General features: G+C 42.7%; 1 protein-coding gene across 3 annotated transcripts in view; it reads left to right on the top strand.

Annotated features, from left to right (window-relative positions):
• BCL9 (BCL9 transcription coactivator) overlaps nucleotides 1-22,012 on the top strand; it is a 231,202-nt gene that overhangs the window by 176,077 nt on the left and 33,113 nt on the right. For all 3 annotated transcript variants that reach the window (XM_077479803.1, XM_077479804.1, XM_077479802.1), the window contains exons 5-7: nucleotides 5,942-6,125; nucleotides 14,307-14,406; nucleotides 17,502-19,746. In XM_077479803.1, the coding sequence (XP_077335929.1) occupies nucleotides 5,942-6,125; nucleotides 14,307-14,406; nucleotides 17,502-19,746 (2,529 nt within the window). The remainder of the gene's footprint in view (nucleotides 1-5,941; nucleotides 6,126-14,306; nucleotides 14,407-17,501; nucleotides 19,747-22,012) is intronic.

Raw genomic sequence — 22,012 nt, 5'->3', positions numbered from 1 at the left:
CTGGATTTGGGCATTGGTCCTTCTATATAAGGTTTGCTCCCAAATTCCTTTGTACATGTTTGTGGCTGTTGCCCATATTTTAATTGGAATGCTTTTTTAAAACCTAATAGTTAAAAGTATTTGTAAAGGCATAAGGTTTTTTTTTTTTTATCATAATGCATTCTATGCATTAAGATAAAATAAAAACTGTGTATCGGCTCCCCCAGCACCCCCAATTACTGACCCAAGCCTTCACTCTCCAGCAATGTCCACGAGTGTCTAAGCCACCCAGGACAATCCTGATTGGCTGAGACACAGCAGCAGCTCCACTGGCTCCCCCACACATGTCAAAGTCAGTCAGCCAATCGGGAGGGAGGGGGCAGGGACAGGTCAGGGCTCCCGGTCTGAATGGATATAAGGAGCTCTGAATTGGCTTGGGTGCCCCATAGAGAGCTTCTGGCTGAGGGGGGCACTCAATAGGGGGGAGGAGCCAGGAGTTTAGTTCTTATAGGGGAGCGGGATTAGAACTTCTATCAGATTTTATTGCTGTCTGTGCCCCGTTTACCATTATCATTAAAAGTAAAAGAAAATCCCACATTTTGGGTTGTCTCCAGGAAAGTAATGCAGGGAAATTCTTCCAATGGAGACACTACTTCTGATGTACTGGGGGGTCCCCAAGAGATTCCCTTAATTTGAAGGGATTTCCTCTCACTTCCTGATTTTGCTATGGGACAGGAAGTAATGGGACAAAAAGGTAAAAAAAAGTTTTAATAATCCTTCCTTTATCCAAAATGGGGGAGGGGGGGGGGATTTTTTTGCCTATAGTGTCCCTCAATAGACACTGACAAGAATAATATATATATTTTTTTACTTGCCGTAAAACCTTTTCCTTTGTCCATTGAGCGACACACATCTACTGGCCTTGTGTACTGGCTGCTTACAAAACTGAAGTGTACTGGGCAGAGAAGTGTTTATATGGGAACTGGCTTACAACTTTTTTGTTTACAAGTGTTACAACCTCCTGTAGGCAGCACATTACAGCACACATGGACTGTCAGATTCCTTCTGTAAGAAAGCGGACGGTCCATTGAGAAAGTGTACACAGACTCTCCACTGCTATGGTGACTGAGAGTCTGTTTACAGGTCATTGCTGTAAGTCTTGCATCACTAGCTGTGAACGGGTTAATAAAGAGCTCCTATTTGTGAGTGCAGTAGCACCTTGGAATCCATCTTTAGCTTGTTTGACTTTAGCGCAGTGAATTCTGATTGGTTGCTTGGGTTACTGTTCTTTAACCGCTTCAGACCCGGAAGGGATTGCCCCCTTAATCACCAGGCCATTTTTTTGCAATAAGGCACTGCGTCTCTTTAACCACTTACAGACCTGACCATTTTGCTAGTCAAAGACCAGACCACTTTTTGCGATTCGGCACTGCGTCGCTTTAACTGACAATTGCGCGGTCGTGCGACGTGGCTCCCAAACAAAATTGATGTCCTTCTTTTCCCACAAATACAGCTTTCTTTTGGTGGTATATGATCACCCCTGCGGTTTTTATTTTTTGCGCTATAAACAAAATTAGAGCGACAATTTTGAAAAAAACGCATTATTTTTTACTTTTTGTTATAATAAATATCCCCCAAAAATATATATAAAAAACATTTTTTTTCCCTCAGTTTAGGCCGATACGTATTCTTCTGCATATTTTTGGTAAAGAAAATCGCAATAAGCGATTTATTGATTGGTTTGCGCAAAAGTTATAGCGTTTACAAAATAGGGATAGTTTTATAGCATTTTTATTTTTTTTTTTTTTTTTTTTTTTTACTAGTAGTGGCGGCGATCAGCGATTTTTATTGTGACTGCGACATTGTGGGGGACACATCGGACATTTTTGACACATTTTTGGGGCCATTGTCATTTATACAGTAATCACTGCTATATAAATGCAGTGATTCCTGTGTAAATGACACTGGCAGTGAAGGGGTTAACCAGTGGGTGGCAGTGTAGGGGTTAAGTGTTCCTAGGGGTGTGTTACTAACTGTGGGGGGGGGGGGGGGTTGGGCTTTCATTTAGTGAACACTGATCTCTGCTCCAATCACATGGAGCAGAGATCAGTGTCACTAGTTGCTAGGCAGAATGGAGAAATGCTGTTTACACGGCATTTCCTCCATTCAGCCGTCCCGTGAGACGATCGCGGGTATGCCCGCGGCGATCGAGTCCGCGGGTCCCGTGACCAGACTCACAGGGGTCCCGACCAGTAATTGCTCATTATAGAGGAACTTAGCGGTCCCACAGAACTCTAGTTAGGAAAGGCCACTCTAGGTGGAAACTAACCTTTTTGTATCTCTCAACGAGGATGGTAAATTTACAAGTCTGTGCAATTATTTAAATCCTGATCATATGCAACATCAGGCAGGTAAAAAAAGGTCAAAGTTGCAGCTAAAGTTTCTACTAGATAAACTTCTCGGTGTTAGTCCCGTCCCTATGTTTTGCTTTTGTCCCTAGAATATAGAATCTTTGTGCTTTGGGTCTGTAATGTGGTGATCCGGGGGATAGACACCAAGCCTCGGTTTGCTCTCTTGTCATTGAAAATACCCGTTTGATCCCTGACATTTTACTGCCCAAATGTGGGATTTTCTGTTCATATTTTTTTTTTTGTATTTAATTGTAGAAGTTGTGTATTTCCTTTTATTGAATAAAACATGATGCTCGCTGGTGGGAGTTAGCATGCGCCTGCAGGGTATTCCTATAGTGAGATCATCATGAATCTCTCTAGTGAGGGCCGCACAGGAGAGCCGGATCACATTTCACACACACTGCACTCATTCCTCTATGGAAATCCACTGCTAGACACTCATAGCATCTGATTCCGCATTACTAACAAAAGGATTGCACCGAGGGATTCTCTGGTTTACACAAGGCCTCTCCTGGCTACCATAGGGCGAGGGTGTTCACTAGAAAAGCCTGACACGTTAAAAGGACAGATGTATATGAAATTTTAAGTTTACTATACCGTTATCTGCAGGTATTTTCCATTGTGTAGATAGAATTGTGAAGAACAGCCATAGTGTTACTGTCTGCAGTCAGTTCTGCTTCTTTCTTTCTTTCTTTCTTTCTTTCTTTCTTTCTTTCTTTCTTTCTTTCTTTCTTTCTTTCTTTCTTTCTTTCTTTCTTTCTTTCTTTCTTTCTTTCTTTCTTTCTTTCTTTCTTTCTTTCTTTCTTTCTTTCTTCGCCCTGGAACAGACTTCCATGTCAGGGCTGCTTGAAAACGACAAAATACTGATCTATTTTGCTTAAAAAAAAAAAAAAAAAAAGTCTCTGGGAAAGGGGATAAAACCTGATATAGGTAAAGTACAGGCGACTAGAGGAGCACATAGCTGATGCAACCTTGTGAATCCCTCCTTTCACGTCTGAATCCCAGCCTACTCCCATATCCATGGCAGTGCTTGCCTGCCCCCTTCTCACCTTCTGCACATTCCTATTGGCAAGTTGGACTCGCCATCATAGTAATGGGCCAATATGGATGAAACGAAAGAGAGGGTGGGGGAGGCGCAATAGTTCCCCTTTCCATGAGAGAGCCTCTTTAATGAAACCTTTCAGGATGTTAAGCTAGCCATAAGACTGTTCAGCTGAAAGCAGCCAAGAGTTGTACCAAGTATGGGCAGGCTGAATGTTCCTGATCGAACAACTTGGGTACAAATAGCCTGTTGGATTTCACGTGCGATTTATTTCTAGTGGCTGTTAAAGCTAGCACCATGTTCTCCAGGTGGGGATGGCTTCCCCTGCACCCCCCCCCCCAATAGTTCCGTGGGAGCGATTCTGCAAACACAGACTGCGTTGATGGGGGGAGTCTAGCGAATTTTATTTCTTGCAACCAGTGCAGGAAAGAAAATATTTGGCCAGGCCTTAAATTGGTTAAGTCACTACTGATAAATCCTGTAATACCCTCTTAAAGGTGCAGTAACTTTTTAAAATTTATTGTGGAAGATGCCTAATTTGGGTGCTCACGTGATCGGCCGACGCTTTCCTTCCCCTGCTCTGAGCACTACAGCGGGAGGGTCCCGAGATTCCCCTCTGACCTCAATCAGTAAGAGAGCTGCGGGAGGTCACATGAATACCCAGCGGCGCTGTAAATCTGGTATTTTGCATAATTAAAAAATAAAATAAAAGTTACTGCCCATTATATCATCCTGTTGGAGAGCGGATTACAGCATTGGTCAGTAGTAATGTTAGACTTCCGAGCTGACAGAGGAGGAGAGAGGAGAGAATTGGTCTGACAGAGGTAGATAACCTGACCACGGGAATCATGGATCGGTAGCCATGGAACGGGCAGGATCAACCAGGTTTTTTAGAATCTAGAGAGGGAAAAATGACACGGCACAAGCACTATGCTGTGTATCGTGCTTTAAAGCAGGGATATCCAATTAGCGGACCTCCAACTGTTGCAGAACTACAACTCCCATGGGGCATAGCAAGACTCTGACAGCCACAAGCATGACACCCAGAGGCATGATGGGACTTGTAGTTTTGCAACATCTGAAGGTCCGCTAATTGCATATCCCTGCTTTAAAGGATCAGGATATAGATCTTTTTTTTTTTGTTTTTTTTTTTGTTTTTTGTTTTTCTAGTACTGTGGGACGAGCTTGTCTGATTTTCCTGGAAGCAGAGCTAGTTGAAAGGACAAGCACACCTTTGCAGCATCACCCGGAAATAATAACACTGCTTTCTGAAGTCAGGTAGTGGCAGTGCTGGATGCGTAGCCTTTAGCTCTGCCGGTAAAAAAACAAAACAAAACAAAAAAAAACACAAAACGATAAATTATATTATATCCCCCATTTGGACAGAGAAGGTGGAAGCAAAGACCAGACCAATACATTATTGATCTTGGTGACTTATGCCAGGTACACAAAATGAGATTATCAGGCGAATGATCGTCCAGGTTTTTATTTTTTATTTTTCTGTGCATGTTAATCTCATATCAAAAATTAGTGCCGCGTACACGCGATCGGAAATTCGGCCAGCAAAAGACCGATGAGAGCTTTTGGTCGGAAAATGCGACCGTGTGTATGCTCCATCGGCTTTTGCTGGCCAGCAAAAGATTGAGAGCATGTTCTCAATTTTTTGGTTGGAGGAAAAAGTTCCTATCCGAAAATGCGTTGGTGTTTATGCAATTCCGACACGCAGAAACTCGCGCGTGCTCTCAGATTCAACTACGAGACAGAAGCTATTGGCTACTGGGTATTGAACTTCCTTTTTCTAGTCCCGTCGTACGTGTTGTTTGCCACCGCGTGCTTGGCGGTCAGAATTTGGTGTGATCGTGTGTATGCAAGACAACTTGAGTGAAATTCCATCGGGAAAACCATCAGAGCTTTTCCCGACCAACATTCCGATGGTGTGTACGCGGCATAAGAGTTTACTAAAGTAGCAAATTTATGTACTACAGAATAAAAATTGGAAAGTGATGTGATGTACTGTACTCTTGAATGACAACTGTACTGATTAAACAAAAATCGTATGACCTTGTGTTGGAGAACTTTTCGTGCTTTTCCCATTGGATAGTTTCAGATGAACAGTCGTGATTGGCTCTCGAAATCTCTGTACTAACGATCAGATTATCGTACTTTCACTTTAAAAGCGGTATTGTTTATGCGATTTTCTGATCCTGTGTACTGCCCGTTTAAACCTTTTAGAAGGTTTCTTATTGGATTAAGACAAGAATATTGGGAATACAAGAGTATATTGCAGGTTGGGGGAAATCCATGGTTATAGATAACATGGGGCAATTGATCTCTAGACTGTAATGCAGCCTAAATCTTTTGGCTTAACTTTATATATTATGAAGTGATAGTTTTGGCTTTCTTGTATTGCTTGAAAATTAGCATGGTAAAGGACTGAATTTCTGCCTTAATACAAATGAGCAAATGTTTATTTTTGTAAACCCATTTTTTTTTTTTAATCCAATTTTAGACTGCAACACTACAGATCCAGTGATGCCCTTGGAATCCCACGCTCCACACAACATGACCCCTTCCAATACCTCCGTCCCCAGGTCTTCCACTCCTTCCCATGGGCCAACAATGCTGGAATCCGCACCTGGAAGGAAAACGCCATCAAAAGTGGTCTACGTCTTTTCTACTGAAATGGCCAATAAGTGAGTGCTGGTGTTGAGTGGGTATGGTGTGTATGTATGTGTGTGTGTGTGTGTGTATATATGTATGTGTGTGTATATATATATATATATATATGTGTGTGTGTGTATATATATGTGTATATCTATCTCTATCGATCTCTATCCGATCAGCCATAACTTTATGACCACCCACCTAATATTGAGTAGGTCTCCCTGTTGCTGCAGAAACTGCTCTGACCCATGGAGACATAGATTCCACTAGATCTCTGAAGGTATGCTGTGGTGTCTGGCGCCTGGCAGTCAGTAGCAGATGTGCTGGAAGTTGCAAGGTGGGACTTCCATGGATCTGGCTTGTTTTTGCAGCACATCCCACAGATGATCCATTCCTTTGAGAGCTAGAGAATTAGGAGGCCAAGTCAACCCCTTTAAAAATGTTGTGTTCTCAAACCATTTTGTGTCGCCCCTCCATTCAAAAACCATGTCGGCTCCGGAAGGATTCTTTGTGCGTCACTTTAACTGACAATTGCGCGGTTGTGCGACAGTGTACCCAAACGTCCTTTTTATCCCCACAAATAGAGCTTTCTTTTGGTTGTATTTGACCACCTATGTGGTTTTTATTTTTTGCGCTACAAACAAAAAAGAGCGACAATTTAAAAAAATAATATCCCCCAAAAATATATAAACACTTTTTCTTTTTTTTTCTCCCCCCTCACTTTAGGCTAGTTATGTATTCTACATATTTTTGGTAAAAAAAAAATCGCAATAAGCGTATATTGATTTGCACAAAACTTATGACGTCTACAAAATAGGGGATAGTATTATGGCCTTTTTATTTCTTCTTTTTTTTTTTTTTTTTTTTTTTTTTTTTTATCATGACTGCGACGTTATGGTGGACTTATCAGACACTTTTGACACTATTTTGGGATCATTGTCATTTATATAGCAATCAGTGCTATAAAAAAATGCACTGATTACTGTGTAAATGACACTGACATGGAAGGGCTTAAATGTGTCCTAGGGTGCGATTCAAACTGTGAGGGGAGGGGCTTCCACTCACATGACAGCGATCGCTGCTCCCGATAGCATAGGATCTCTGTCCTGTCACTAGGCAGAACGGGGAGGGGGGGAAATGCCTTGTTTACAAAAGAATCTCCCTGTTCTTCCGCTCCGTGACACAATCACGCACATAGAGTCCGTCTGACCCCGCGGTCACGCGTGTGCCCACAGTGCCACTTCTTAAAGGGGACGTACCTGTATGCCCTTTTGCCCACCCGTGCCATTCTGCCGACGTATATCGTCGAGCAGCGGTCAATATGGAGTTGCCCTCTTGCAGTAATAATGGCCTCCACTCTTCTGAGAAGGCTTTCCATAGGATTTTGGAGTTTGTGGGAATTTGTGTCCTTTCGGTCATTAAAAAAAAAAAAAATTGTCAGGTACTGATGTTTGAGGAGTAGACTTGGCAGGCATTGGGTGTTTCAGCTCACCCCAAAGGTGTTCGCTTGGGTTGCGTGCAGGCTGTTGCCCGTTTCCTCCCACACTAGGCTCACTTAAAGAGGAGGATCACCTTAAAAAAAAAAAAAATAATTATTAAAAACAAATACTGCAGCTGCTGACTTTTAATAAATGGACACTTACCTGTCCAGAGTGCCGGCAATGTCTGCAGCAGATGACAAGCAATCGCTCGTCTCTCTCGGCTGCCCCCCCCGGCCATCCTCTATCAGGGAATCAGGAAGTGAAGAGTTGCGGCTTCACTGCCTGGTTCCCTACTGCACATGCATGAGCGCACTGCGCGTCTTCACTGGTCCCCGTTGTGTTCTGGGAACTGTGTGTTTCCCAGAATACAACGGGGCGGGGGGGGGGGGGGGTGGTGCATCTGTGGCTAGCTATTCCTGGAAGTGGGTGCCGATACCTGGAGTAATCCGATGAACGGAAGTTTCACTTTAGGGTGGAGCTCCACTTTAATGTCTTTATGGAGCTAGCTTTGTGCACAAAGAGCAGTGTCATACTTTTGCACTGCGTTTCAATAAAGATTTACTATTCCAGAGAACATGCACAAAGTTTTCTCTTAAATTTTCAATTCTGAGGATAAATAGGCCGGGCTTCTTTTTTTTCCACGTTCTGCATAACAATAACATTTTATTGAAATGCTGAGATCAGTGGTGTGCAGCCAGTCTTTTGCAGTCAGGTTTTTTTTTCATACTTGTATCTCCACCTTCCTCATATACAGTACTGCTGAGCTTACATTATGAATCTGAACACCTTTTTTTTTTTTTTTTTGCTTCAAATGTCCCTGGTGCACCTGTCATACGTTGTGCTGCAGAGGAGAGGACAATTTTTTTTGTTGTTGCAGTTGGCAGTGGAAAGGTTTAAATATTCTGTCAGCTGTTGACAGACAACACAGATACTTTTAAAAGCAGTGAGCATAACCTGCTTGAAGTAAGCACTTTGATAGTCATGACTAGTGCTAGCAAGCTAGCTCATGTAAGACTGGTGACCTGAGATTAGCGTGATTAGACACGTGGTGGTTTCCTTTTAAAAAAAATAAAAAATAAAAAATTACCTGCTCTGTGGACTGGTATTGTACAGAGTGGCCCCTTACTTGCCAACTCCTCTAGGGTCTCACGCCGGCATCTGTGTCTGCCGCCATAGCTAGCCACTTGCTGTGGGGGGCGGTGGCGGTGCGTCAAAAATGCAGGCTCGCTCCCAAGCCGGGGCTGTGTGTGTACAGACACACACACAGCGTGGCTTTGCCCCGCCCTATTGCTCCCTCCTCACTGGGTTGGATTGACAGCAACAGGGACCAATGGCTCCTGCTGCCATCAATCAAACTGGGACCAGTGAGAGAGAGCAGTGCGCTGCTGACAGGTGCAGCGCTGGATCAATGCAAGACTATAGGGCAGTGATGGTGAACATTGGCACCCCAGATGTTTTGGAACTACATTTCCCATGATGCTCAACTATATTGCAGAGTGCATGAGCATCATGGGAAATGTAGTTCCAAAACATCTGGGGTGCCAAGGTTTGCCATCACTGCTATAGGGTATGTATTTTTAGGGGGGGGGGGGGGCGCAAAGAGTGTCTTTTTTTTTTTTTTACGTTAATGCCGGTAATTTTGGTGGTATGTGATCACTACTGACTGGGTTGTTTATTTATTTTTTATTATATAAAAAAAAATCTGAACATGTAAAATATAAAATGTTTACTCTCTGCTATAAAACACATCCAATAAATAAAATTGACTTTCTTTATAATTTTGGCTAAAATATATTGTGCTACGTTGTGTATATATTTTAATAGTTGCGCTTTTTTTTTTTTTTTTTTTTTTTTTTTTACAGAAAAAAAAAAATAAAAAATAGTTCCGCTCTTAGGTGTAAATAAGGCGGCAGCCTTCCCTTAGTGGCCCCAATTAAGGCGCTCCAATTGTAATATTAGTATGTGTGAGTGGCACTGCCTGTAAGTTAAAAGGTGATTTTAGTGAATCACTCTTCTCATAGTGTACTCAAGCGAATTCTCACCAGGTGTGAGAGTTGCGTGTGCTCAAATTAACTTTCTAAGGAGAATGGAGCCTAAAAAAAAAAACGTGCATTCACCAAAATCCCATTTGATATAGATATATATATAATATATATAGTAAAATCTCACACACACACTTGAGTATTCCTAGAGTCTCCTCCTTATACATAAACTATAAACTGATTAAAAAAAACAGCACACAAGTGTTTTTAACTACACACAAAGTGGTAAGTGTGACCTTTTAAAGAAAAAAACTTCAAATAAACACAGTACAAAAACAAAAAAGGAGTCAATGTGTATATATAAAGTATCAAAAGGCAGGCCAATCTTGTATGATCACTGATAACACAATATTCACAGTGACTTGTTCTGGAATTCATTTCCAATCCTTGAGAAGAGTGATGGGTGACTTTTGTGCACCCCTTTTGAATCCCTACTCACCAGATCCTAGCACCCCTGCAGGGGTAAAACGCATGCAGTGATGTGGTGGTTGCTGGACCAATCACTCCGTCCTTCTGCACGTCCTGGGAAATGCAAGGCTTCCATCCTTTTGAAGGATTGTTGGAATGTTCTTCTAACCCTGGGTCAATGTGTAGTAGTCTCCTTCTCTCTTCTTGGTCAAAGGAATTTTCAGACAGTGTATGTGGTTTTCGTTCAGAAATTACATTAATTTTTAAACCGAATGTTAAAAGCGAGGGAAGTTTTCAACAGCATTCAATATTAATATTCTCGTCTGAAAATTGATCCTTGTGGCCAGCATAAGGTACACACCTATGCTGTTTTGCTTTTGACATTGTCTGCAGTGCTTTTAGATTTTTGCACATTTTGTTTTCCTGTGATTTGTGTTTTTGCATTTTTTATTTTATTTGTTTTGGCTGATTTGTTGGGCTTCTTCATTGAAGTATATTGAACCAAAAAAAATCACCTTTTTGCGTTTAAGGAAAAAAAAAAAAAAAAAAAGCTTTTTTTCAAATATGCAGCAGCTGAAAAAAGCATAGATGTGAACATATCCCATATAAACCATAATAAATGAATTGTAGTGAGTTTCTGCAAAAAGCACCAAAAAAAGACCCAGGCGGCCCAAGGCGCTTAGTAGCAGCAGGATATGATCGTTTTAGTTATTATGCACAATACTGGAAAAAGTTTATTTTAAATGTAATAGTAATGCCTTCTATTACCTCCAGTCTATCAGCCTCCACCTTTCCTTGGTTCAGATGCTGATCTTCCCTGGGTCTTTAAAGTCTTGTTTGTTGTTTTTAACTTAAAAAAAGAAACCTTTTTATACTTACTAGCTCTGTGTAATTGTTTTGCGCAGAGCAGCCCTGATTCTCCTCTTCTAGGGTTCCCCACCAACACTTCTGGCTACTCTCTACCTCCAGCATGCCCCAATAGCAAGCTGCAAAGTATAGTATAGACTATAGAGGGCCCCTATAGCAAGGTAAAGAGAACTTCTGCCTTTAGAACCACTCACTTCCTGCCCAGGACTACATGTCCCATGAGGCATTGCTCCTCACACATTCACATGTATAGACGGTGTACAGAGCTGTATGTGTGCTGCACTGTAATACCTGATATGTAAACAAATTATACATCCGTATGCGGGCCAACTAATCGGCTGGCCGATTAATTATGAAAATGGTAATCGATTTATTTCGGCCCTAATTTTATATTGTTTGTGTGCAATAAAATTAAAGGAGAAGTCCAGCCTAACACTAAAACTGCTATATCTTTAGACATCCACCTATCTAACCCTGTAAAGAAGAAATCGGTGTATATATACCTTTTTTTCCTGAAGCCACTCTGGTGCGGTCTGGTCTGATCCCACGCTGAGCTGTCACCCGCGGCTTTGCTGTGAAGGCGGGCACAGAGGATGCAGCCAACAACGGAAGCCCCATAGTAACTCTATGGGTGACCTCCCTTCCCATTCATTTCACAGCTGTTGTCGGCTGTGTCCTCCTGCAGAGCTTCCATTGCTGGAGACCGGCTTTAAAAAAAAGGGTATGTATACTGATTTCTTCTTTACAGGGGTAGATAGATTAGTGTTAGATTGTGGATGTTTGTAGATGTAGAGATTTTAGCATTGGGCTGGACTTCCACTTTACCTTGCAATTTTCCCCAAAAAAGTGTTTGACAAGTCACTGTGCAAACACTGTGTGACATAAAAAATTGCAACACCCATCATTTTATTCTATAGGGCCTCTGATTGAAAAAAATAAATAAATATATAATATACATTTTTTAATATATTATCTCAATTATTTATTGTGTGTATGTATGTGTGTGTGTGTGTATATATATAATATTATCTCAATTATTTATTGTATGTATATGTATATGTATATGTATATGTATATATATATATATATATATATATATATATATATATATATATATATATATATATATATGTATGTATGTGTGTTTGGGGTTCTAAGAATTTTTTTTAGCAAAAGAAAACAAAACCGATTTTTACATGTAGGAGGGAATTGTCCGAATTAGCCCAGATGGGAAGTGGTTAATATATAAGGCTTTGTGTCCTACATTTAAACAGACTAGAGTTATTCTTTTCTAGCATGTAGCTGTTGTCATTCTTTATAACCTTTCTCACAGTTGTTGCAGTAATGGTAGTAAATTCCAGAAAGTGTATATACTGTCTCCCATAACACTAATGATTTACTAGCTTGTCGTGTGAAATGTCTCTATAGAGGTTGCTGAAGGAAATTTGAGCCGTTTGGTAATACACACCTGTGCCTGGTTAGAAGTTGAGGTTGTTTACTACTTGCAGTCGTGTTTTGGGTTTCCTTCATTGAAGGAGAAAATGTTTCTGTGGTAGAGGGGCTCCCAGATGTAACATGGCATGTATGCCCGGTATTTCTGCACCACCCCTATCTATAACATCTGGACTTTGTTGTACAGTAATGGTGTCCAAACATGTCCTAATACTGGCACATCTCAGAACCTACAAGAACCACACCATGTAAGGCAAAACGCAGGAGCAATAAGTACTTCTAGTCATCAGACATTTTAATTATCACTTCCTTCTCTTTGGAGAACAAGGAGCAAGCATAATGCCTTCCATGCACTAGCCTGCCAAGACAGAGTATATTGCTGGAGGTTATAGCAGCACTGGAGGAGAGTTGAGGGGGCAAGGGTGGTCACCCTTCCTTCATGTTTAAGGTCGGTCTTGGGGGCATAGTTATGAAGCAGAGAATGACTTTCACCAGATATTCCCTCGTTGGCATATTACTGTCATCTAAAGCGCATGAAGAAGATTCACCTACAGCCAATGTCTGATTCACTGCTTTATAAATATAGGTCTTAACCGCTTGCCTGACTGCTCATAGTACATTTACAATAGTACATTGGATTATGTGCATAAACCGTTCCAGAAGAATGCTTGTAATCCAAAGCGCTCGTATATCAAAGTGAGTTTCCCTATAGGAATCAATGGAAACTCAAAATAATTCGTTCCACAGCCACTAATTGTCTATGCAGTACGTCATGTGGCCAGAGGTGGGGAGACAAAATGCTGTGAGATCACTCAGACGCTCAGAAACCAAGGGTCTCTGGCGCCTCGGCACCTCTGGCCAAATGTGGTACTGCACTCCCCACAGGCTTGAATCCTGCTCCTCGTATTGTGAAAACGCTCAAACCTCGTTACTCACAATCCAAGGTTTTACTGTACTGGGAGAGGACGGCAGCTCCAGGCTAAGCAACTTATGGCAGCCCGCACCCCCTGCTGATCTGTGCTGTGATTGGCAACATCACGAGTCTGTCAGCAGATCAAAGCCAATGCATTTGGCTGTATACCTGCTGATTGGCTGTGGCCAATTGCAGCACAGACCTCTGGTGTGTTTGTAAACCGAACACACAGGATCTGGCCGGTTTCTTCCTCTCTAAACTCTTCGTTCAGGGAGAGAAACCAGCAAGATTCTGTGTGAATACAAGCAGTACATATACACTTTCATACGCTTGTTTGCCACATTTGGAAAAATTACTTAAATAAAAAAAAAAAAATAACCAGTAAAGTTACCCCGATTTTTATTATTTATTTTTTTAAATTTTATTTTTTGTAATGTGAAAGATTTTACGTCGCGAGAATCGTGATCTTTTTATTCTAAGCAAAAAATTTTGGCTAGGATCGTGCAGCTCTACCTTGAGTCCTGGTTCACGCTGTTGCGGTCTGAATTCCGCACCACATCCAAATCGCACCCTGTTCATAAAAACCGTTGCAAGTGTGTATGTTAACGACCCCTCAATCGGTGCAATTTGCATAATTACTCATGGATGGTGCGATATTTTTTTTTTTTTTTTTTTTTTTTTTTTTTTTTTTCTTTCCTTCAACCACGAGTTGCAGGAAAGAAAATCACTTGACTCCTCCCATCAACAATTAGAATCTCTCCCGTGGAGCTGTTGTGTTCTCTCTGGGTGCGCTTGATGGAGAAACTGCAGCTATAGCCATCAGCAATAATGGCATGAAAAATCCAACATGATGGTTGTACCCATATCTATCGATGGATCGACTTGAGTACAATCAGCCTACCCATACATAATTCGAGTCTCGATGAACCGGCCTAAAATTGAATCCTCTATTGCCGGCTGTAGTATAGTGTGTAGTCTTTGCCGATTAAATATTGCTCAGCCTGATCTCTGATGCTTTTATTTTTTTTATTTTTTTCCCCTCCGCAGAGCTGCAGAAGCGGTCATGAAGGGACAGGCAGAATCGATTGTCCTCTTCCACATACAGAGCACCTCAAACAGCAAAGCTGAGCGCACTTCAACTCCTACGGTGGGGATTCCTTACCCTCCTCATTTATTAACTGCACTTTTTCCTTAATGTTACTTCTCTTACAGATGTTTGCATTCGACTACCACCACCTATATACTTCTATTAATCTGAAAGTGTACTCTTAGTGCCTACCTCATAGGCATGTTTGTTTTTTTCTGCCGTGGATAAAGTAGCAACAGCCTTTAAACCCCTGTTTTGTGTCCTTCTGGAGAGATTACACTTCCTATTCCCGTGACTCAACAGGAAGGGAGAGGAAATCTCTACAAAGTGAGCTGAATCCTCTTAGTTGTCACTTTTCTAAGAGTTTTCCCTTAACCTCTTGTTCTGATGACAACTGTAAAAAAAAAATTCAGATTTCCCTTCACTTGGGGTCTGAAAATGGGCACATGACAAATAAGAGCAATCTAATCGGAGGAGACAGACTGCAAAAAAAATATATAATGGGGTTCTGTTCTTTGCGTACTGCGATCCAAAACAAATAGGAACAGTTTGTCTATACATACTTTAAATTATAGTAATTCTTTCTTGAAGCAGCCATTTTAGCTCAGGTTGGGAGCTCCTTTTTAGTCTGCATTCACACCTGGGAGTGTGAATGAAATGCACAGATGTGCCCAGATGTGAATGAAAAATCGCACCTATCAGATGCCATTCATTTGCATTGCACCTAAAAACGCTGTTCTGCCACATCACATGAAGCATGTTGCCCCCAAAAGAAGCGGCTGAACTTTTTTTGGGCAACAATCTTCACGTGATTCGGTTTGTCAGGATTGCCGCTCGAGTTATCGCAGCAGAACCACGCTGCGTTTTTAGGTGCCATTCAAATGAATGACATCTGAAATGTGCTCTCTGTCATTTTGAAACTGAAAACAGAATTGCGGCAACTCTGCCCATGATTCAAAACGCCCATGTGTGAATGCAGCCTAAGGCTTCATGTACACTACCGACCAGCCCGCAGACAACCAAATAACCTGTTCAACAGTATACACTAAAAGCAGGGGTTTAGTCTGCACACATTTGCAAATGCATGCGTAAGCCACAGAACCTCGTCAAGGCACCCTGGTATCTGTGGTACCGAACCCTAACTTATAAGTGTCCCCACAGTGGAGGCACATGTTTTGTTTTGTTTTTTCCCTTGGATTTATCCTTGGCCTTGTTTATACCTGTTATCCCTCCAATGCTTCTTACTGATAGCCAGCTATAGATGGGAGCAAGCGGCGTCTTTTTTTTTTTTTTTTTTTTTTTGTATTCATGTACACTACAGCTTCTAAACTTAAGTTTAGGAGATTTTGCCGTTTTTTAATTAATTTATTTTTCTTTTGCCAATGCTCGTAAACTCAACGTCATAAAAGCCTATCTGTCCATGTACACATAGGCTTTAAGGATCGTTTAGGAGCTTCCTGAACACACAAGAATCGCATTCAGCATGGGAAAGTTTTGACCGCTGGCCACAAAACACATGAAAATTTGCCACTTTTTTCGTTTTCCCGTGGCCGGCGGTCATATTAGGCTATGTGTACATGAAGCCTCACACATGCTGTCTTATCTTCTTCCTAAACTCAGCAGAACCAAGACAATCTCCTAACTGCTGAAGGAAATAGACCATAGCTGATGAACTATTCTTTTAAGTTTCCATATAATTCTGTCAACTTTTTTTTTTGTTTTTTATGAGAATCAGTAGCCAACATTAAGCGGAGTCAGGAGATTAAAGAGGAGCTCCAGGCTTTTTCAGAAAAAAATGAAGTCAGCCGCTAAACATACTGTAGCTGCTGACTTTTAATAACAACACGTACCTTTCCAGGGGTCCTGCAATGTCCTTACCCGAGCCAAATTCATGAGTCGCGTGTGCCTTGTGAATGGTCCCATAGTCTTCTGGGATCTGTGAGAAGTCCCAGAAGACTGCAGGGGAAAGAGGGCGGCTGAACTTTGAGTGGCGATCTGAACCAGAAATGGGAGCAGGTAGGTACAAAATGCAGCTCTGGCAACCTGTGAAAAAAAAAAATACTTCAAGTGTCAAACTATCTGATCCTACCAGAAATTCATTGGGCTCCTAACTTCCTGTATCGAGCCAACTTAGCTAAATAAAATTCTAAACAGTGTTGTCAGTTATCCTATCTCTCTATGGCTGAATTTAACTTTATTTTCAGTGCGCAATAGGACTTTCAGCCAAATTAATTTCTAGCTGAATCATATAGAATTAAAGAGGTTTGCTCTGTTAAATAAATAAAAAATCGAAAGTCAGCAGCTACAAATCCTGTAGCTGCTGACTTTACTAAAAGGACACCTACCTGTTCAGGGATCCAGCGCCATCCTCACCTGGGCTAGTTCTTAACTAGCTTTCTGGTTCCCAGCGCTGACGTCTTAACTCCGGGCAACTGGCTAAGCTGCTTGCAGCGCTGTTCTATGTAAATGGTTTTGCAGTCTTCTAGGACCTGTGACGTGTCCCTGAAGACTGTGGGGAGGGGAGAACTTTCTCTTTGACCTCAGTGGGAGTGGGTATCTGTCTAAACTATCTACCCATAAATCCCCCAACCAAACCACCCTCACAAAAAAAAAAACGTGCCAGATGTGGAAGGGGAGGAGGACTTAAAGTGGAATGTCTTTTTTGGTGAAGTTACGCTTTAAAGTGGTTGTATAGTCTTTTTTTTTTATAAGTTTAACCTACGGGTAAGCCTATAATAAGGCTTACCTGTAGGTAAAAAAAAATTCTCCTAAACCTGTACGGTTTAGGAGATATTACCCTCGCAATGCGCTCTTGACTGCATTTTCTTTTAGAGAGGTAACATGGTGACCTAGGTATGAGTTGTGCTGTATTTTTATCTATTTATTTTTTGAAGGTTTTGCCCACACGTTCACTTTGATTATTTTTCTAAAATGTGAATCTTTAAGGTGAAGGCTATTGGATGAATTTGTAGTGAGGAGACCACTTTTAGCATAGAGGCCTGGGTACTTTGATAAATGTAGTCTTCTACCCACTTATAACACATATTCAGTCCAGTAGCTCTTATCATTATTTTGAAAAATCTGATAAAATTTGGATGTGATCTGGCAGTGATATTCAAAGCAAGTGTTTATTTTTATTTTTTGTGTTTCTGCAGAATACTCCAATCTCTACCAGTATTCGGAATGAACCTAAAGCAAACCCACGGGCACCTACACCCCAGGAGCAGAACCATTCACAGCCGGCCAAAGTGCAATCCAACCCACCTGGCCCAGCACTGCCTTCCAAGCCTGCAGCTCCTCACTGTTCTATTGGACAAGAAGGAGGAGTTGTGGAGAGCAAAGTCGCAGCCAGCAGCCCTGCCAACTCTAATGTATTACAGACTGAAGGATGCGGGCAAAGCTCGACCCCCAACAACCAAGCTGCCAGTCCAGTGTCTCAAGGGAACGTTGCTCCTCCAGTAGAGACTAAAACTGAGACAAAAAATTCCTCACAGCCGGTGCCTAGTGGGGAACAACCACCTTTAGGCGAAAATCCTGATGGACTATCACAAGAACAGCTGGAGCATCGAGAGAGGTCTTTACAAACCCTTAGAGACATCCAAAGGATGCTTTTCCCCGATGAAAAAGAGTTTGCCCTAAAAGACCTTGCAGGCCAAAATGTTGGGCCTCAACAAAACTCTGGAATGCTGGACAATCCTCAGAAAAAACTTGAAGGGCCAATACAGGCAATGATGGCTCAATCACAAAACTTGGGCAAAGGCCCAGGGCCCCATCCCGACGGAGGAATGCCATTTGGCCCCCAAGGACCTAGGGACATGCCTTTTTCACCAGAGGATATGGTACCTCCACCGATGAATCCTCAGCCTGGCCAAGATCACCTTGATCACATGACCCCAGAGCAAGTGGCATGGCTTAAACTGCAGCAGGAGTTCTATGAGGAAAAGAGACGCAAACAGGAGCAAGCAGTGGTGCAACAGAGATCCTTGCAGGACATGATGGTACACCAGCATGGACCCAGAGGAATGGTCAGGGGTCCTCCTCCACCTTACCAGATAAACCCTGGGGAAGGCTGGGGTCCTGGCGGTCCAGAGCCTTACCCGGATGGAATGGGCATGCCACATCCAATGCCCCCAAAAGGCATGCCCCCTCATCCAAATGTGCCTGGAAGCCAAATGCAGCGATTACCTGGTTTTGTTGGAATGATAAACCCTGATATGGATGGACCTAATGTACCAAATCCTGGATCCAGACCTGGGCTTCCCGGTGTTAATTGGCCAGATGAGGTGCCAAAAATTCCTGATGGACGTAGCTTTCCCCCTGGACAGAGCATATTTAGCGGCCCAGGGCGAGGGGAGCGCTTCCCCAACCCACAGAGTTTGCAAGATGAGATTTTTCATCAGCACGTATCGGAAAAGCAGCTTGGCATGCCCCCTGGCATTACTATGGAGGGCATAAGACCTGTCATGGAAATAAACAGAGTTATGCCACCTCAAAGGAGTATGGAGCCTGGGAGTGGTCTGTTCCCTCGTATGCCTGGAGATGCAGCACTGAGCCCATCAAGGATGGAATTCCATAAAGGGATGCCTCCTAACATGGGCCCAAACCGAGAGGTAGAGTTTGGCATGGGTCCGGGCAATATGAACATGAAAGTTGACATGAACCTTAATGTCAACATGAACTCCAACCAGCATTTAATGTCTCAAAAGTTGAGAGATGTGATGGGCCCCGAGGAAATGATTAGGATGAGGCCTGGGAGCAATGAAATGCTTTCTAACCAGCAAAAAATGCATTCTGCGCCCCTTGAACACTCCCAACAGGAGTATATTATGGGCTCCAGACCTTATCTCAATATGTCCCAGGTCCCTGGAGGAGTACTGAGGAACCCCAGAGAACAGATGGGGCCTGATCAAAGGACTAACAGCCGCCTCAGCCACATGCCACCTCTACCTCTCAACCCAAACAATAACCCGGGCAACCTCAACGTTGCGCCGCCCGGTCAACGCAGCCTGGGCCGTAAGCCTTTGGATAATGTTTCCGTTTCTGGCGGTCAAGTGAACTCTCCTGGCGTGAATCCTTTAAAATCCCCAACCATGCGCCAGGTCCAGTCTCCGATGCTAGGCTCCCCTTCTGGTAACCTTAAATCCCCTCAAACACCTTCTCAGTTAGCCGGGATGTTGACAGGACCAACGGCAGCAGCTGCTGCTTCCATTAAGTCCCCGCCCGTCATGGGGTCTGCTGCTGCTTCCCCTGTCCACCTGAAGTCTCCGTCCTTACCTGTACCTTCCCCAGGTTGGACGTCTTCTCCTAAGCCTCCAATGCAAAGTCCAGGAATACCCCCAAACCAGCACAAACCGCCGCTTGGCATCACATCACCAGCGATGATGGGGAATATGGAAGCTGGTAAGTTCTGCCATCTGTATCTTCCTTTTTTTTTACTGGTATATTTTAAGAAATGTAGGTTGTCTTTTGGACTTTTCCTTTAACGGAAAACTGTAATGGATTAACGAGTGCGCTTTCGTTTATTGTGTCTACCGAAAAGTAATATTTGTTACGACCTTTGACAATCTATATGGTTGCTGTGCTATGTCGTATTCCATGCTTGTGTGTAGTTTCCCACTGGAACTTTTTGCTTGTATAGTGGATTCACTCTTCTTGCTTAATGGGATTTTGTTGATGGGCTTTTGTTCATGTCAGTATGTGCTTCTCTTCTAATATAATTCAGTGGGAATACAAAAGCAGCTTGAAACAGGTTGAATGCAGATCAGAAGGAGATCAACTGCAGGTCAACTGCAGGTCAAGTGCACCTGTCATTCTCTAATCTCAGAAGCATCTCGCACTGATCTGGAATACAAGCGACACAAGCCCTACGGGGGGGCCCCTTTCACATTGGTGGAGTCCGCCAGCAGATCTGCCTACTCAACAAAGGATCTGTTTTGCTGAGCCCCTCAAAGGGGGTGGATGACAGGTCCATGTCTGCTCCGCTAATGCATAGTGGACACAGACACATCCCGCTTTTTCCATTGGACTGTTATCCAATCTGCCAGACGGATGGGGAACGGATCCCCCATCAGTCTGTTTTTAGCAGATCAGAATGGGCGTTAATGGACACACGTTGCTCCATAGAGTGCAATAGATGGACAGATCTGTCAGTTTTTTAGGTGGACCCGATCCGTCCACCTGTGTGAAAGGGACCCAACTCCTGTCAACGCAGGTTGGTAATTATATTGAAGAATAAATGTTATTGAATTGGCTATTCTAATACCGGCCGACATTCTGCCTGTGTATGCCAGTGTGTCTGACAGAAGCTGGCCGCTCAGCTGGCCTCTGTCAGACGTGCGTGCTGGGAAAACCAGCAGTAGACTGACTTCCGATCAGCACTCTCAGCCAATGGCTGGGTTGGGGGGCGTCCCCCTGTCGGAACACAACAGCTCAGCGGGGGAGATTGCTGGACTAAAACCTTGCATGCTTAGTACAGTGTCTTCGATTGGAGCTGTAGGTTGTACCCAGGCTTAGGAGTCATTAAAATATAATACAATCTGTCATTAAAACAATCTCTGTACAATCAGCTTTAGGTCTAACAAAACTATACAATGAGCACCTACCTGAACTGTTCAGTCAGATAGGCCCTTGTACTTTATAGTAGTTGGTAGATCTAAAGGAGAATCAGGTTGCAACATGTGGTGTAGCGCTAAAAGTGTAATTATTTAAACGCTTCCATACCGCGCCTATCCTGACACTTCTCTCCTACATGTAAAAATCATTTTTTTGCTAGAAAATTTCTCAGAACCCCCAAACATTATATATGTGTTTTTTTAGCAGAAACTCTAGGGAATAAAATGGCAATCGTTGCAAGGTATTTGCGCAGGATTTTTTAAAAAATTATTTCTAAATTAAAGAAAACCAAAACAATAAAGTTAGCTCAATTTCTTTTGGTATAATGTGAAAGGTGTTACGCCGAGTAAATAGATACCTAACATTTTCTGCTTTAAAATCTCACACATTTGTGAAATGGCACCAAAGTTTGGTACTATTTCTTGGACCTACAGATGAGCCTTAATCTAGGCTTACCTGTAGGTCAAAGTGGTTTGTAAGGGTTTACAACCACTTTAAATCTCTATAGGCAACACTTTAAAAAATTTTTTACAGGTTACCAGTTTAGCATTAGAGGAGGTCTTGGGCTGGAATTGTTGCTCTTTAATGAACGTGGCGATACTTCACATGTGTGATTTGAACGCCGTTTACATATGTGGGCGCGACTTGCGTATTCTGAGCGCAGGGACGGGGCGCTTTCATTTTTTTTAATTTTTTTTTTTAGCACTTTTATTCCTATTATAAGGAATGTAAACATCCCTTGTAATAGGAATAGTGAGTGGCCCTCTTTTTGGAGAGCTCTGGGGTCTTGAAGACCCCACATCTCTCCTCCAGCCTGGAAAGACCAAGCTGAAAAAAAAGAATTGAACTGTCTCGGCCTTTCCAGCTGCGTTCCCGGTGTTCTGGCAGATAGTGTCCTGCCATCATATAGTGTCCGCCCCGTACTGCGCATGTGCAGTATGGGGCAGACGAAGCTTCGGAAAATCTCCGAAGATGAACGGCGCCTGCGCCGTGAGTGGAGGTGGTAGCCCCCCCATCCAAGTGGACATAGGGTTGTGAAAATTGGAGGGCCCCT

Source organism: Lithobates pipiens, unplaced genomic scaffold, assembly GCF_037356315.1.
Source record: "Lithobates pipiens isolate NorthernLeopardFrog02 unplaced genomic scaffold, aLitPip1_a1.2 Scaffold_16, whole genome shotgun sequence".
In the NCBI taxonomy this organism is placed as follows: Eukaryota; Metazoa; Chordata; class Amphibia; order Anura; family Ranidae; genus Lithobates; species Lithobates pipiens.
This window is presented reverse-complemented; position numbering and strand designations above follow the sequence as displayed.